This window comes from Dysidea avara, chromosome 11, assembly GCF_963678975.1.
Source record: "Dysidea avara chromosome 11, odDysAvar1.4, whole genome shotgun sequence".
In the NCBI taxonomy this organism is placed as follows: Eukaryota; Metazoa; Porifera; class Demospongiae; order Dictyoceratida; family Dysideidae; genus Dysidea; species Dysidea avara.
In genome coordinates this window covers 15,345,313-15,364,325 of record NC_089282.1, presented here as the reverse complement: position 1 = coordinate 15,364,325, position 19,013 = coordinate 15,345,313, and the positions used below count along the sequence as shown (strand labels likewise).

Here is a 19,013-nt window from a genome sequence, read left to right as displayed (position 1 = left end):
ATTCTCTTCATGCCTATCTCCAAACCCGAGACTGGATGCTGTTGTGAAGCATGTTTTTGTATCCCCATGAGTATGGATGGACTGTAGGGATTCAAGGTTATGAACCAGTTCCTACACTACACCCCATGGCTCCTGAGGAGCTACTCTGGTTCACGAGCTGTAATTGTCGTGAAGCATGAAGAGCAGCATCCAGTGTATCTCTGCATGCATAATTTGCAAAGGTATTACATGCAAGAATTGCATCAATGATGGCGTAGAGTTTAGAGAAGACTCAGACATTCACTTTTGAGATGTTTGACAGTGGGAGTCATATTTAAATTTCTGTGTCTATTCAAATAAATCCACATACCTATTGAAAGGGGGTTTGGCCTTTTATCCACCAAGGAGCGGTTTTGTACAAAACAAATGCTTTTATTCAATTCAGAATTGTGAAAAAAAACCTATTTTGACTCCACATAAGGCAAAAGTTGATGTCTCAATTTTCCTGATATGGTTCCAAGTACCCCACATTCCAGCAGCTGTTACAGGTTTCCCTTAATTTAAACTTTTTCATAATTTATATGTTAGTCAATAGAGACCTTTACAAACACATTGGTGAGAAAATTTCTTGGCAAGGAATCAATTCCCAGATTTTAACAATATTCCCTGACTAATACCTATAATCAAGAGTATATATAATGGGGAGGGAGAGTGCCAAACTGCGTTATACGTTGTGAAAAATGAGCCTGTAAAGTCCACCATCAAGAATTCATCAAAAGAAGCAAACAAGCACCTTATATTAACAAAATGACATACTTTACACTACAAAGTCAAGTAATCAAGAGCCTTCAAGGCCTTTATTGAGATGATAATATAGTTGATAAAACATCTTAATCCTGGTCACAGAGGGCCATAGGTAGTGACTACCCTTTGTTCAGTTATGAATTCATAATCCGTGTGACATACACTATCAAACTGGTGTTGGCTGCTGAGTACTCACATGCTAATCAGTTCCACCAATGGCTGTGAGCACTGCCGGGTAGCTCTGTGCTGGGAGGTATTATAGTGCGAGACACAACATGCAGTTGAGACAGCCTGTGAGAAAACATATTTCCCCTAAAGAATTTTTCTGCTATCAACCTGGCAAAGAACACAACATTGAGGTGAACTAATCAGGGAACCAATCTGAAGTTAGCATCTGGTGTTACAATCACAACATTATCAATCCAGAAAGAATAATGCGAGAAAAATTTCTGAGTCAGTTAAAAGTATGCCCCAAAAAAATCAGCTTCTCCAGAAGTCTTTAACCATTTGAGAGAACCTATCCAGAGGTCTCTTAATGATTTTAAATACCTCAATGTACCCAAAGATCATAAAGCATTCTATCAAGAGTACATAATACCCATATAAATATTGATGTACTCTTGATTCTATGCATATCATTTTCTAAGTAATAGAAATTATACCACTCTGGTCTGCTCACCTAATAGGAGAATCGAAAGAAGACAAACCTACATTCACCACATTACTTATATACAGAGGTTTGTAAACACTGATTATGGTTTAAATTTTTGGACACAAAATTAATATAGGTCAAGAATTTCTGAACCATCTTTTCACATGGTTGAAATGTGCTGTGTAGAAAAACAATCCCCACATAGTGAAAGCTATCATCTAGCTATAGCTGAACTATGCAATGCTAACTCACTCAATTATTTTTTCCTTCAAGAGGATGCTTAGCCTAAGTAAATTAACATGCTAAACTCAAACTCACAATGCAAACCTTTAAGTAGCTCTAACATCTCTACCAGAAGCTCACTCAAGATCAGCAGTGAGATCGATATACTTTAATTAAGCAGTCACCCTAATACAACACTCATCTATGATCACACTCATACATCATAAACATAGTTATATGCTATAGCAAAAGTGAAAATTGATGTATATAAAATTAACTGTTAATTTTAAAAAAGGAAGTAAGAATCCAAGCAATAATGTGTAGTGAAACAAGAGGGATGGATGCTACCACATATTGTAGCTATGTATGTGACAAAAATCCCTACTGTGGCATTATAATTTAACATGTTTAAAATACAGCTAGTAGAAACCACCATGGGAATGCCCTACCTCCAGTGTTACATGTAGTTATATACAAATGGTATGAGTAGAGATGTACAATAAAAAATTAATAGAAAAACTATAATGGTTATTGATCACCATTATACATAGGTAAGATATTTGCTAAGAAACAAAAATCAATATTACCACAAATGAATGTGATACTATGGAGTTACTGCTGCAGGCCACACCTTCACAAACATTTGTGTTAAAGCCTCAAAAGTTTCTCTGATGTCAAAAATAGCAGAAAAAATTACACACATAATAATGAAAATAAGGCATGCAATATAGTCATGCAGGCCAAAAAGCTAGAACAAGTACAAGCACACTTTTAAAACAAGTAATTTTCATGCATTTATAGATTTTAACAATTTCTCCAGTAACATTGTACAATAAGTCAGAAACCAGATTCAAGTAAAAATCACCTAAATAATAATTCCCTTAAGGTTAGTCCCAGTTTTGTTTCAATAAAATTCCATAACGATCAAGTGCAAATTAATCCAAGTGACTTATTTACACACAAAGGTGATCCAAATGTGACATTTGGCACCAATATTTTGTGTGAATCTTAATGTGCATCTGTAAATCTCAGTTTAATATTACAAAACTGTGGCTATACCAGTTCCTGCACTAGCCCCACTCTGCTGCTATAGCTCTGGTTTTAGCAATGCTGATGTATCACTGGCTGAGAAGAATGGGGAAATGTAGATGGAGATCTTTGTTGTTCCTATTAGGTGTAATTGGGGTGGGTGATGCTACAACATGAGCAGAAGGTGTAGGGGGCTCCAGAGTATGCTCTCATCTCAACCATCCTACGCATGATCAGACAATCTTGATGAATCTCTTGCTCTCTATGTTGTTTCTCCAGTTTCTGTTTGATATTGCTGCACAGTGGCACTAAACAATGAGCTTCTTTACAGTTTCGTGCATGATACAAACAGAGAATCACAAATTGTTTACAGATGGAACAGTTTCCATTGTTTCGTAGTCAGCAATCACGTACGTGTCGTATCACTCTCTTCATCTTTATACAACTCTGCAGCTTACATGACATGTCACGACACTGACGAGCGTGCACAATTGATTAGATGCACTTCTGAATTGATTGCCTTTTTGCTTCATGGGGATTCTGAGGCAGCTGTGGTTCGGATTCACCTTCATACTCTACTCCAAGACCAAGCATCTCCATCTTGTGTTCGTGACCCTACAAGTCACACACAAATCAAAATCCTACAACAAACAAAACAAAATGGTTTGAATTATGCAGATACGATCAATACAAGTGACAGATATGATACTACAGAGACACATGCATGTACACTACACCACATACAAAACAGATGTATACACACACACAAGCACACACACACACACACACACACACACACCCATGCATATAAACTAAAAATTATTGATTGAAGGTATTAGTATAGTGGCATAGCCCCCAACATGTGACTGAATACTGGAAAATCACCCATTTTTGGGCACATTGTTTATTCAGTGATATTTTACACAGGGGTGTATGCAGGAATTTTGAAAAGGTATTTCCACTACAGCTAAGAGACTGTTGTATTAGAGTAGTTTTCATTGCCTGACTGCTTTTAGTATCTCAATCTTTTCTCACCAGAATAATTCTACAAGTGTATGTGAGAAACTATTATTTAAAAGTTTAAAATGTGTTTTGTTCCATAATAGATTCAGGATTCTGGAAACCTGAAGTTTTAATGTTTCAAGTACCATGTAAAATCCAAAGGGGGTTCTTGAAACCCCTGGAAACCCCCCCTGGGTATGAAAAGCATTGTAACTCACCAACCCTGGCGGCCATGTGGACGAAGATGGAGGCATTCACAGCCTTTCAGAGTATCCAGTGGCCAAGGTAATCCTTGTCAAGTTTCAGATAATTTTTCACAACTGTAGCTTCTTCACAAAGGGGAGGATGGTGGTGCATGGGTGGGCAACAGTTAGGGTTCAAAATGGATAGGGATGGCAATTGAAGGTACAAGGCCACAAAGCAGCCTGTCAAGGGCAGTTTATAGGCTAAATCTCACAAAACAAACATATAAAGTGTAGCAACTTCATGCTGGCATTATCTAAATTTAGACTTTGCACCTATTTAGGGGCAGATCCAGGGGGGGGTTCCAAGGGTTCCATGGAACCCCATTTTATGGTTGGTTGTAAGAGAAACTCATACAAACTTTCTTTCATTGAATCAACCAAAATTAACTATCTTAAAAGTTGTTTTTACCATTCAGCAGCATCCAACAACTGTTTACATTCACTCACCAACCTTGCTCTTAGTTTCTGTCAATCTACACTACACAAGCCCATTCACATTAAATCATGTGATTTGGTGGGCATTATTTAGATTTTGCGCTTTTTTTGTTAGTAATTATGCAAAAGGCTACTGTAAAGCGCCCTTCAGTTTCTTTGATTACACACTTTTTCCCCAAGGTTAAGAAATATAGTAAGTTATTATGAGAATTAAATTCAGTTTGCTGTACATGATGCAGCTAACTGGGTGTACAACCAAGTTCATGTTACAAGGCTGCGTTTATAAAATAAAGGCTGAGTATAATATTGGGCTGCTACAATGTGTATTAATTAATTGATGAACCTCTGAATTTTAATTGCAGCTAATTCTCATGCCTCACAAGAAGGATTGAATGATTCTGAGTCAGCTGTGGCCGAGGCTGTGGCCAGTCAGCATGTAGCAAGTAGTAAATCAACTGCCATTTTAATGGCAAATGAGAGTGGTAGCCTGTCAAGCCAGGTGGCCACTGAAAGTCACAGCTAGTCAAGCAAGGTGGTCACTGAGAGTGATAGCCAGTCAAGCCAGGTGGTCACTGAGAGTGATGTCCAGTCAAGCCGGTGGTCACTGAGAGTGATGTCCAGTCAAGCCAGGTGGTCACTGAGAGTGATATCCAGTCAAGCCAGGGGGGGTACTGGTGATGAAATAATGATTAAACAGCACAAATGTGGAGTTACCAAATGGTTTGACCCTGCAGTGGTTCAATAAATGATGCAAGTTGCACATGTGCACACCCAGAAAGCAGTCATCCCTGTGACATTGGTAAGCTAATAGATGAAAATACAGACTTCAAAGCTTTAACCAGGGAACAATTATATGAAATTTTTACTCATGAACCAAACCAAAACGCTTCTGTCTATCCTCGGACACAAGCATCTCCATCACAATCATTTCGAAAATTCCAACCAAGCTGGTTAAAGAAGCATGCTTGGCTACACTATAGTTGGTTTACAGATGGTGTGTTTTGTCGCACCTGTGCAGTGTTTGCGACAGATAACCCAGGTGGACAGAGTTGTGGTCAACTAGTTAATAAACCATTTAAACAATGGGTTAAGCAGTCTTCTAAATTTGAAAGTCATGCTAAAACTCAATATCATTTGTCATCATTAGCTAAAATGTCTGAGTTTATACAGCGATACAAGAAACCCGAAAAGGCTATTGATACACAATACAATAAACAGCATCAAGATCGAATGGAGTGCAATCAAAAGGTAATAGAAACTCTGCTTAAAATTATAATATTTTGTGGAAAGCAAGGGTTTGGCTTATCGAGGACATTGTGATGATCAAATAAATTTTTCCGATTCAGAAGAGATCCTCTATAGTCATAATGAAGGTAATTTTATTGAGCTAGTCAAATTCAGAGCAGAAACTGATCCTATTCTTTTTAACCATCTGCAGAATACCCCAAAGAATGCAAAATATACATCAAAAACAATTCAAAATGGATTGATTGATGTTGTGGCAGAGCAAATCCACAATGAAATTTTGTCAGAAATAAAAGAAGCTAAATACTACTCTGTCATTGCAGATGAAGTGTGTGATGTGTTAAATAAGGAACAGTTCTCAATCTGTTTGCGTTATGTGCATGACAAAGTTGTAAAGGAAGCTTTCCTTGATTTTGTTGAAGTAGAGCGAATTACAGGACATGTTCTAGCAAATAAACTACTACACTATCTTGCATTATGGGGCCTCTAGATCTCATACTCCGATATGTATGGACAGTGCTACGATGGAAGCTCAAACATGTCAGGTGCAAGAAATGGCTGCAAAGAAATTGAGCAGAAGCAAGCCCCAATGGCTGTATATACTCACTGTGCTGCACACAGGTTGAATCTTGCAATTGTGTCTGCTTGTCGTATTCAAGAATTCAAAAGCACTGAAGCTTGCATTGGGGAAATTTCCAGATTCTTTAAATACTCAGCTAAGCAACAACGTTTGTTAGAAAAGTGCATTGACTCTGTAACTATGGCAGTATCACCCAAAGCACACAAATTAAAGATGCATGCAGAACACGATGGGTGGAACGTATAGATTCTTATGCAGTTTTCTTATAACTTCTTCCTGCAGTACAGAGATCAATGCAGGCTATTGTTTCACCAAATCACTTCTCTGATTTGGGTACAGATTGGGACTGGGATGGAGAAACGCTAACAAAAGCTAATGGCTTTTTATATCAACTTCAGTCCTCTGTGTTCATTATTTGCTTTGCAATTCTTCTGGAAATACTTTCTAGTTTTAGAGGATTAACAAAGAAGTTACAAATGGAAGCTGTTGGTGTTATTTATGCATACAAAGAAGTTAATGAAATAATCAGGAGTTTGAATAGCATGAGATCCAATTCTTCTTCTGAATTTCATAAAGTGTACATGCATGCTATGAGAATAGGTACATCCTTCATGGAGATGGCTTTTCATTTACAAAGCCAAGAGTTGTTGGAAAACAAATTCACAGTAACAATGTCCAGACTTCTACTGTGGAAGATTATAACCAAATATCATTGTACAATGAATTTGTTTCTCATGTGGTCAGTTAGATGGAGACTAGATTTACTTCTAATGAAAATAATAGTGTTGGGTTACTCAATTTACTGCCTAGTCATATTTGCAAAACAGTATCAGATTTATCAGACTTTGATGTACCAGAGAATCAGCTGTCTGCTGTTGATTTCTACCAGCACGATTTGCCTTTTTCTGCTATGTTTACCACTGAATATAGGATGTGGGTTAGAAAATGGAAGGAGTGCACCTCAAAAGTCCCATACAAAATGATTGATGCATTCAGGTTTTGTGACAGGATATCATATCGTAACATCTATCTGCTTTTACAAATAACTTTGACTATTCCCATAACTTCCTGTGAGAGTGAATGCAGCTTTAGTCAATTAAAACTTCTAAAAACTCCTATTCAATCCACCATGACAGCCACTATACTCAGCTCATTATAGCCATGCTAAAGATCAATAGGTCATGGTATGAACATTTGCAGCATTCTTCATTCAAAATTAGTCAAATGGTCCAAAAATTCAAACAGCTTCATCCTAGAAAAATGAAATTAGCATTTATGATGCAAGATGATAATGATGCCCTATCTATCACAAATGACAGTTCAATGTAAACTTTTGACTTGTAATAAATGTACATTAAATTATCTATACCCATGAATTTGTTATCTATTATTATATTTATATATATATTTGAAAGATGTATATACTATGGTAAAGCATTATAGCCACCTTTACCATAATGGATTTTTTAAAGTTGTGCAGGACAACTTAATCAGTTCAAATTTAGGTGATTTGGATAAACCCTCTATTTCACACAATTACTATATAATTATATTAAGCAAGCTAGCTACATGTTACATGTATATCTCAAGCAAAACTTAAAAGCAGCCTGTATGTAGTTTCAAATTGTGCAACTGAATAATTTGACTAAAGATCGCATTTCCTGGGTATTGTGTCCAAAAATTCCCTGGGGGGCATGCCCCCAGACACCCTAATAGGCGCATACAGGCCTCACCTCCAGTGTTCACCCTCCAGTGCCTAACTAGCAAAGCAGATAAAAACAATAAACAGCATGTTGATTGCGCTTTGCACACTGTTGGATTATCCACTATTGCATCATTCAATATAGTTGAAACTCCACTCAATATCACAGTCATTTCCCAGTGGGCTCCTTGCAGTAATTTTGTCTCCAGGCCCTGAGTGGAACCCCCCTTTTGGAAAGTCTGGATCCGCCCCTGCTATTACTGATTTTGTAAAATCCAGTCATGTGTCGTGCACCTGTTCATAAAACTTTCCACATAAATATTACTCTTCATGACATGTAGTTTTAGATATAAGGATTTGACCATTGGTGGCCTTTATGGTCACTTTTGTACACAAAATGACGTTTTCTTCTTCCTGTCAATATACTCACGGTGTGGCGCGCCGGTTTCTTGGGCCGCATGACACACTACCGTGTGTCTTGATATTCCATCACTACTGAAGCACCATGAAAGGACAATAATGCCAGCAAAAATTAGACAGATAATGATTATGCCAATCCGTGCGCTATATTAGGGTGTTTTGTAAGCCTTTAGCCATGTCCCTAGCTGTACACCCAAAGTTGGTAATGAATGATCACCAAAGCAATCTATAGGTGAGAGGAAAGTACACAGAATGAGGAAATAAGGCAACTCCTAGCCACAGACATAAGACCACAACAAATTCAGGTCCAGGAATGACTAATCCAAGACAAGCTCGAGGAATAACCTTAAGCCAACCACTACTGGTACCAGAAGAATGTGCCAAGGCAACCAAATGAGCCTGATCCCGAATACTGAAAGACGCATACAAATCACCAAATAAACACAATTTAATGTTGATCTAAAAGCGCTTGCAAATCTTGCTGAGATGCTGATGAGATGGAACAATCACTGGGAAAGTTAGAGAAAACAGCGGCAGCAGCCCTTTCATCAGGAAAACTAAGCTAGTCTACATCAATAGAAAGCAGGATTGAAGGCAAATCATGGTTACTGTTACACAAGGTAGCCGAAGCAGAAAGGACAAATTCCTGTAAACCTAACCAGCCTAGGCAAAAAGTGGAGTGGCTTGGCACCAAGAGTGATTGAAACAAGGCTGGCTCTGGAAGGGGGCCAACTCTGGCCGAGTAGGCCATGGCCCACCTAACATTTCCCCAACTAACAGTACAAGAAGCCATACAATCACACCTGCTGCTTTCAGTTAATGACTAGACTGTACTGCATGAAATAGGTTAGAGGGCTTAGACCGTGCTACAAGTCTACCAGTCTCTCAAACACGGAGTATTTCGGAAAAGTCTTGGCAGGAGCATGCATCAAAATATTTGTGCGTGTCTTATTGTCTATGTGGTGCAATTTAGGCCACACCACTAATAAGCTTAGATTGGATGCTTATACATGCAGCTGTTGATGAACAAATTCAGTGTAGATAATAATTCCCAACTGAAATATGCTTCTAGATGGCATTTCCTAGGTGATAAAACTTTTCCTGGGGGAGCATGTCCCCAGACCCCCTATGCTATGCATGTTGAGTGTACTTCACACACTACCTACCACCAACCATGGATGGCCCACCCAACCCAATTTGGCCAGAGCCGGCCCTGTGGAAAGACTACACTGCACTGATATGACTAAGACAAGTGTGAAAATTATGGTCAAATTGATTTTTTAAAAAGGCCTCAGAACAGAGAGTGGTATAATACAGTTCGGAGCAAGTCAGTAATTCAAATTTTATCGCACCCTCACATATGCATACAATCGATCTGTACCTCATGAATCGTTTTTCTTTTCTTTTTTTTTAATCATCATGCATCGTTACATTCTTAGGTACGCAAAAGTTAATGCTGATGCAAATTCTTTTCCCCAAGTACGTAGCTAGTGCTAAAGCAGTAAGGCTAAAGCTATGAAACTCTTTACCAGATGATGTAATTGTTTAACAAAAGAATAAAATTGGAATGCTCTAATTCCAGCAAATTAGTATGACGGTTTACCGTGAATTTTCGTAAATTTTGTCGATGACTTGGAAACAGCTATAAGTGTACAGCCTTGTATCATTAACATGGAGGAGAATTCAGAAGCGAAATACCTTCTAGGTGATGTGAATCACACAGCAGAACCTTACTCAGCATTAACAGCGTCGAACGATCGTCCGCCTCCTCCCTACAATCCGGAGGGGTCACTATTATCACAGACACATCTTCAACCAGGACAACCACATCCTCTACAGCAGAATAATCCACTAGCTCCTTATCCATCCGCACCAGAGAGACCACCTCCTTACAACTCCGGATTTAGTGAGTGCTATAGCCATGCATGTAGCTACGTAACTAACTATTATGCACCTATCAATGTCATGCCCCACGGTGGGTGGGGGAATACAGGAGATTTGACAAGGTTTAGTGTCAAATTCTCCAGTACTGGGGCTAAGAAGCTTGCCCACTATGTCCCCACCTCAATAAAGGGTTTCTATAGGGATTTGCCAGGATTAAAATATTTTTTGGTTCAGCAAACTGCCGCTGTCAAAAGCCCCAGAGGTGGGGAAAGTGTAGATGTCAACCCCCCAGTAGATGTATAGGGACCCCTGGGTGCTTGACATTGATAGGTGCAAAAAACTGACTCGTGTGTGTGCATGGATGTCGTACAATGGATTAATACTGAAAAGTTTTGATTGTCTCTGGTTAGCTAGGTTAATCATGTCTGGGTACTGCCGGCCACCCCAGCATACAACTAATAAATCTGGGGATCATTTCAGTGCAAAACTGGTAGCTAGCTATTTTCTTTGGAGTATAGTTGTATGTGACTACTCTGTACCATCAGTTGTATGTAGCTCAATGGCTTTCTGGCTGCAGTTTAACCCACTGCCTTAAAGCAGCAGTGTTAACTTTCATTTTGGTTCTGACATATGCGGTTGACACACTTGTACAAGTTGGTTTTGTTTTATTCCCATAGAAGGATCGGGACAAGCAATAGAAGAAACCATAACATGGCTTTTTTAGAATGCAACAATAGTGACCCTTACAGTACATCATGTGAACCTTTGATCACCTTTTATGAATCATATTTAAAAGGTTACTTGGTCACAAGGCATTGTAACTATATGCTATAAATGTAGGTGTGATATAGGGCAAATATATTCATGATAGCAATTATATTCATGCATGTCATAGTAATGTTGCTGTCACCCACATCCTCTTGCTGTAATAACAAACACTGTGCTAGCATAAAAGTACCTTTTTCACACACAAAATTTGACCAATATTTTGAACTTTGAAGCTTCATAACTTTTTGATCATGACATATAATTACCAGAACTTTTCAATGAATATAGCTGCAGCGTCTGGCTGCATTTTCAGACTAAGGGCAAGTTAATCAGTATAAGGAGTCAAATGTTACATCATTTTGTTTGTTGGTATGTAAAATATGTGGAAAGGTACCTTTTCATAATCCAGTCACATAACATAAAGCATATTATTATGTATCATAAAAATACCAACAAAGTTGTTCTCGTATTTCTGCTACACTGCGTATAGTAAGTAGTCAGGCAGCCCTGACATTGAAGACTTTACATTGCAAAGAATTTGAATCATCACCTGTAGTGACTCGTCACTTCAACAATGATAAAATGATACAACTATGCTTCATCACATAACACCAAGGTAGTCAGAGCAAGTGAAAATAGTAAGGCTAAAATGGTTAAGCATTGAAGGAAGCTTTTTATGCAGGTAGTTTTCTTTTACATGGGGTATAGCTAGCTACATTAACCGATAGTGAAAAGCACCTTTGTAAACTGTTTAACTGCTGTTAAATCTGAGCTCAGTACAATAAGAGAACAAGTGTAAGAATCCAGTAGAGATTATTCCTAATGCAACAAGAAGTTGCATGTAAGGGATATTATCACCTGACATGCAATTTTTTTGTATAAATACCTCTATAACTATTAAAGCACAGATAGTCACCTCCCTCAGTTTAACACCTTTTGTTGCACTTGATCAATGCTATTTGAATATGTGCAGATCAGCCATATCCTCAACAAGCTTATTATCATCAACAAACTTATCAGCAGCAACCCTATCCTCCTCCACCTCAACGGGATGCTACTAATATGGTGAGTGTTTGTTATGCAAATTGTACTAATTTGAATAGTACTATAATACAGATTGTCTGCTATTTAAACTACTATTTAAGCCATGCTTCTTATACTGTGTTCCAAATAATTAAACTGATACAACATTCTATTGTTGACACCAACTAATGAACTCTAATTGAATAGTCACCATTGCATGCATGCATAATAGATGAGAGGTGATTTCAGGAGCTACTGTACTACATGGAAAAGTCTATAGTAGGAATTAAAGCACCTGTGTGGGTGAAAATCAAACGAATAAGAGTGCTATTATTTCCATAAAGCACTGAATGGAAAATACAGCACTGTGTACAGAAAATACAGCATGGTTGCATGTTCATGCATGCGTGTAACATTTATAATCATCAGAAGTAACCAAAAGTTACTATCTGTTTTCAAACCAAACTTGTACTATAAAGATACTTACCAATTGTCTGATGGGTGAAAACCAATGTGGTTCAATCTACAAAATGAATGCTCCAAACAAAGACGACCAGAAAGCAGTAAAGCACTGCTACGCTATATAATGAAAATAAAAGCACTCAGGCATGGTCTCAAGTCTAATATAGCACTCGTTTGTGTTATATTAGTCTCTTGCCCACACCTTTGTGCTTTTATTCCATATTGTATGTGCAGCAGTGCTTTAACTAGTATAATATATATTAGGAAGCATGTTGAATTAATAAAGAATGAGGCAAAGTAGAGTGCTGTACTCATCAAACACACCCCAATTATTTTATTTTTCATATACACTAATATAGCTAAAGGTGAAGGTCCAGGATGCTTTAACTGGTATATTTTAGTTTGAATTGTAGTGGTTTGCTGTCACATCAGCTATGCAGTGATATCAAAATTTGGTGAAAAGTTGCCAGACTTTCCAGCAGACATTTTATACACAATAATTGCACATCTTTATGCATGGCTGCAGAGGCAGATCCAGGATTGGAAAGGGGAGGGACACAAACAAGTTCAGATCCACACCATTAAAAATACAAACTCTGAGGCAGCTAGTATAATCTAACTACAGTCTGTTATTGTTAGTGCATACATATAGCAGCAAATTTGGTTTCAGGGGAATCTGCCTGAAACTAAATTTGTTTGCCTTATTAGTATTAAAGGTGTCGGTACTTTAATTTACTTTACTGTATTGCCTTTACTGGCATCTTACAAGATATAGCTAGCTCTTCCTATTAAAAAGTAAAAAGGAAAGGACAGAGGATCGGGGATGCCCCATGCTGGATCCGCTATTGGACTGACTTTGTAGCACTACATGAGGCTTGAATTACTAAGCTTTTCAAAATGGCCAAGTTAAATCCCCAAGGTAAATAATTTTTTTCTTTGCTTGGTTAGACCTTATCATCATACCTCTTTCACAAGTCTTGTTTTTCCTTAACAAAAACAATTTGGCAACCACCTTTATAACGTTTTTGTCATGCTTTTTCTACAATTATTCTAATGTCACATACCAAAAACCTTCTATATTCAGACATACAACCCACCACTAAAACATATTGGTATCAGTACTGGTATCAGAATTGGTGATTCTGTAGCCAATATATCAGTTTCCGAAATATTGATAATTATCGGTGCAACTCTTTATCCAAAAGTAACATAGCCATAGAACAAACATAAATTAAAGCAATATCAAATAGTACAGTCGTACTGTTTAAGTAGGGATTGCGGCGAAACGTTTGCGTGCCACCCAAAATTTGCCTTCAAAAATCACCCTAGAGACATTTTACACAATACAAATCACGTTTACAGAATAGTACTAGTCCATATAATATATATACTACAGCATTAACTATAACAACACTTACAGGTGGCCAGATATAGAATTTTAAAAAATCGCCAATATTTGAACTTTAGTCTCACTGACTGCCTCACTGCCTTACTGACCACAGTTGCAAGGCTAGAGGCCAAACGAAGCAGCGCATGGCCACCATTTTATGCCACAATAACAAACTCACCAGTGGGATGTGCCTTTTGGGGTTCCAATGAATGTAGGCCCTCTGCGCCTTGTCTTTTCTTTTATCTTCAATCAGGCTGCTTGTCTTCTTCTTCATCCTACAAAACCATATCGAGGCATTAATTTTCCGCATTAACGCTTTCTTTCAGCAGCATATTTAGACACTACAGAATTATTTCAGAACTGGATTTCAGAAGCGCTTCAGTCCCAGCGTTACTATAAGAGTTACACTTGCTAGACATCTGCAACTTCACAATTGGGATCCAGTTTGCAATAGGTTTGTGACCACGCCCCCAAATAAAGATAATAGCGAAAGAGTAGCCAACCTCTTAACAATCTAGCTGTTTACTTAACAATAAACAAGATCACCTCACTCCTTATTGGTCTAGCTAGCTGCACATCCCTTGGCTGACTCAGATATACTCTAATACAACAGTCACTCTAATACACACAGTCATGTATGATGGAACAGTTACAAGTTATATTGTTCTGGAAGACATAGTTATTTTTATAAGAAAAAGAAGCAAGCACAATATAAAATTAGTATAATATAGTTCTAAATGAGTCAGGTACCCCTCAGCAACAGCAAGGTCGACAGCTGGAGGCATACAGAGACGCTTGCATCTAGAACGGGCAATCCCCTGATACTCATTATTGAAGAGTGCAGCAAGCAGAACCCCAAACTACAGCATAACGACAGAATATGAGGAACTCCACTTCTCACTGACCAAATGGGCAAGATGTTTATAAGTGATGGTATCTGCCTTTCCCATACCTACAGATGTGGACTACAAGTGGACTAATATATAAGTTACACTGTAGCTAGTTGTGCCGTAACAAAAAAAACTAAACAAACTAGTATTTAAAAAATTGTTAATTTAAAAATGAAGTAGGGATCCAGTGCAATAGAAAGTAGTGAAACAAGAAATGAATGATGGTGTTACAGCATAGCTCAGTGGGAAGTCCCTACTTTGGCACATTAGCTATGACTATTTTGTTCAATGTCAAAGTAGGAATTTCCCACTGAGCTATGCAGTAACACCATCATTCATCTCTTGTTTCACTACTTTTTATTGCACTAGATCCCTACTTCATTTTTAAATTAACAATTTTTAAAATATGATATAGATATTCAAATTAGCTTATGCCCAAATTATTTTGAGAATAATGAAGGAGAAAAAGAATTGAGCAGCATTTGATGCAGTGATTAAATCATAACACTTAAGAAAAAGTTATAAAAATTGGAAATTATTTTTTGGGGAATAATAAAAGCATAATGATATATTTTTGGAGAAATTTGGAATACCATATCAATGAAAAATTTGAGCACAATTTTCACAAGCCTAATTCAAATGTTGTTTGTGGCATCACTTAAATACTAGACAGTATAATCTTGCTACTTTACAGTACATTTTGGCAGGGACGGTGAGCCGGCCAAAGAGTGAGGGGCAAACTTTAACAATGAAATCTATCCATTACCATGCAATTTGAAAGCATACAACAGAAGTATGTTATTCTTGGTGTTCTGGGGAATTTTCATAGTTTAGAAGCCCAGAAAGCCAATTTCATTATGTTTGTGTTATTAGAGTAGCTGACTGCTCTATTAGAGTATCTTGATCTTTTCTTACAGGCATTGTTTAAGTGGCCCCCTAGCCCACTGCCTATGCATTTTGGTCAAAGATTAATGGAACAAGTATACTTTATATTTTCCATACAATTCCGACTACACCCTTCTTCCTGAATTATGAGCAGTGAACCTATGCAGAGACTGAGGATCAAGAAAGTGGAAACCCACAGAGAAACTACCTTTTCTAGGCACTTCACTGATATTCTGTACATCATTACATTTTTACAGTGTAGCTAACTCAGCAGATCACCATTGCTTTGATAAACCACTTTTCTTTGTCACAGCACTTATTTTAAGTATGTATACTCTCCAAAATGGGCATATACTTTTCTTCAAGATGCACGCTAATCTAATATGTTGCTAGATAAGCAACTTGTTTATTAAAATACCAACTATTCCAGGGAAGTCAAACCACAGGCAGCATGGGCAGTTCAACATGCAGGCCCCATGCTTGAAACATTGTGCACATGTTGAATGGTTGGGGCAAAGACTTGTTGGAGTTAGCCTTGGAAGTATAAAGAATGAATAGCTTTTGCTAACCAGTCAAAACTTTATCTGAACAGACATATAAAGTTTCTGTTTGATAAGAGTCACTACACTGAGATATAGTGGTCTAGTCATACAATGCTGGACATGGAGTGAGCTAGTACAAGACAAAGATTGTATTCTAAGCTAAGCTGCATCCTTCCTCAGTTCCTGGGTCCACTCTTTATACCAACACAGAAAGAAACAGTACATTATTATCATGGTCACTTGTATCATTTCATATTTAGGTGTACAATAAACTTACACACCAAAGAAATAGTATGAAATTACATCTCACATATTATATTATTATTATTTGCTATGATCAGTTTTTGCATTATGTACAGTATGTAATACACTACACATGTCTTCCTATTCCAGGGAGTGGTGACGCCACTATCAATCCCGCAGACAACTACATTTGGACAAGCTAAGCCTGAAAACTATATGAAGTTGTCACTGTTTGTCCTGTTATGCTGTTGCCCTATAATGGGCATCTTAGCACTGAAATGGTCTTTGAAGATAAACCTATAATATGTACATATATTAGGCTTGCGTCAATTATGCCGGCATGAGTTTTGGCATAAAAGGGGATGAAAAGCATAAAGCATAATGCTGGCATAATGGAGCATAATTAGGAGCATAATGGGAAAATTTCCGCCACATTAAGTATAACTTCTGCCATAACAGTCACAAAGTCAAGGGCTGACCTGTTTTGGATGGTGAAATGAATCCTGATAACGAGTAGAAAAAATGCAGAACTACATGTTTACACCCCTTGACAAAATGAATATTTTTCATTGTGAGTTTGAGTTTTATAGGACACGTCACACATGCAGTCATGTGCTAACTAGTACCAAGGCATGGAAAAGCAGTATAGCTGAGCTTCAATCATTAAATTTGGTATTATATAACATGTCTCATCATCTGATTTTGAATGAAATAATAGTGATTATGATTATTGGAAGCTTGATTGGAAAGCAATACAATAGAAGATCTGATGATACTATAGGTTAGTAGATAGCTAGTCATTGACAATAGTGCATAAGGTCTGGAGTGAGACTGAGGTTAATATCAAGCTAGGAAATTATTTTAAAAGATTGAGATTCTCCAATAGAACAGTCAAACACTCTAATAGAACAGTCATCACATGCAACAGAACTATATCCCCAGTAGGCTAATATGTTCATGGCATGGTGATGCAAATGCAAGTTGCATTATTATGCTGAGCAGTTGCTGTCCTTTGAATACCAATTGCTACAACTCAGAAGATTAATCAGAAACAATGCATAATATTTTATTTGCCATACAAAACTACAAAGATATTAGACAATTAAAATGTCTATAGCTTCTGAGGGACTATAGATATGCCACCAGACCCCCTGCTCTAATATAATGAACTCTGGAACACATCCAATTTCAAGCTATTGCTATTATTTGTATGTTGCAGTTGAAGTGACACCTCTCCATTTGCACTGTATCATATGAAGAACTTCTCTGCACAAAGAAAAAACACACAAAATAAAAGCATGATGCATTTTTGAAAAGCATAAAAATGAGCATAATAGGAAGAAAATTGGGGAAATGCCAAAAAGCATAATAGACAAATTTTGGAGCATAACAGACTCAAGCCTAAGATGTATGTATGTATGCATGTGTAATACAAACTATATATATGTGTGTGTGTGTGTGTGTGTGTTATTTGTAAAATTCCTTATTCAAATGATGGCTTTGTAATATGTATAGGTGGACACTGAATATAATGCTGGCCGATGTACAGAAGCTCGAGAAGCATCTCTAGCAGTTAAGACAATAAATGTACATCGTATAATGCTAGGAATCATCCTCTTCATAATTTTCATTATTGTAATTTCTATTATTATTGCCTTTGTTGTTGCAGTTGGTGTATTCTAATTATTGTTCAATTGTTGTGAGTTTTATTGCTACGTATAGCTATATAACTAATTTTCTTGGCTTTATTTATTGTTGCAATCGTGTCACTATTGTGAATACTGAATTTTTCTATTATTCATCATTTGATTTTTATTCATTATTTTTCTATTATTCATTCCTTAATATTATCAGATATCAGGCAAATCTGGGAATATAAATTCCTTACCAAGAAATTTTTCACCAATGTATTTGTGTCTGCTGATATATTTTAATTTCAACTCTTGTAGGGCAGCACATGACAGCTGCTGGAATGTGGGGTACCCGGAACCATATCACAAAAATTGAACATTTAATTTTGCCTTGTGTGGAGTCAAAATAGGGGTTTTTCATGATTTTGAATTGAATAAAAGCATTTTTTTGCACCAAAACCACTCCTTGGTGAGAAAATGTCATGCCTACTTTTATGCTATTCACAAGAACTACTTGAAACTTTACCTGAATACAAGGAAACCTTTGAAAGTTTTACAGCCCATGCATATGGGACCATGTTGGCTATTACTCTTGTCATGAATGGTCTGGTACCTGGTGTGACATCTGCATTGAGCAGAGACTAATGAAGGCGGCCAAGTCAGAAGGTGAGTTGAGCAGAGGGAGGATGAGGAATAGTGATTCTGGCCACAAGTGATGGATAGAAACCCTCAGCCACTTTTCCTATATCAACCACTGCATGGAAGAGAGTATATCAAGAAACATGTTCCACCCCACAACCTACCTAAAACACAGATAAAGCGAGACACTGAAGCCATTGGATTTGTCCTCAAATGGCTAGAGGAAAACAACCCTTTTGACTTTGATCGTGACAAACAGTTGCTTGTATCCTTCTCAACAGGATTCACAAGCAGTACAGATGATGCAGTCAATGCTGAGAGAGTGGCTGAAGTAGGGAGGG

The 19,013-nt window shown here is 37.5% G+C and overlaps 1 protein-coding gene across 1 annotated transcript; it reads left to right on the top strand.

The window, feature by feature from the left end:
* Positions 1 to 9,939: 9,939 nt before the first annotated feature.
* Positions 9,940 to 18,100, top strand: LOC136238562 (uncharacterized). Its single transcript, XM_066029116.1, has 3 exons — positions 9,940 to 10,221; positions 11,941 to 12,032; positions 17,918 to 18,100. The coding sequence occupies exons 1-3, from the start codon at positions 9,987 to 9,989 to the stop codon at positions 18,083 to 18,085; spliced, it is 495 nt and encodes a 164-aa protein (XP_065885188.1). The 5' UTR covers positions 9,940 to 9,986; the 3' UTR covers positions 18,086 to 18,100.
* The last annotated feature ends 913 nt before the right edge of the window (positions 18,101 to 19,013 follow it).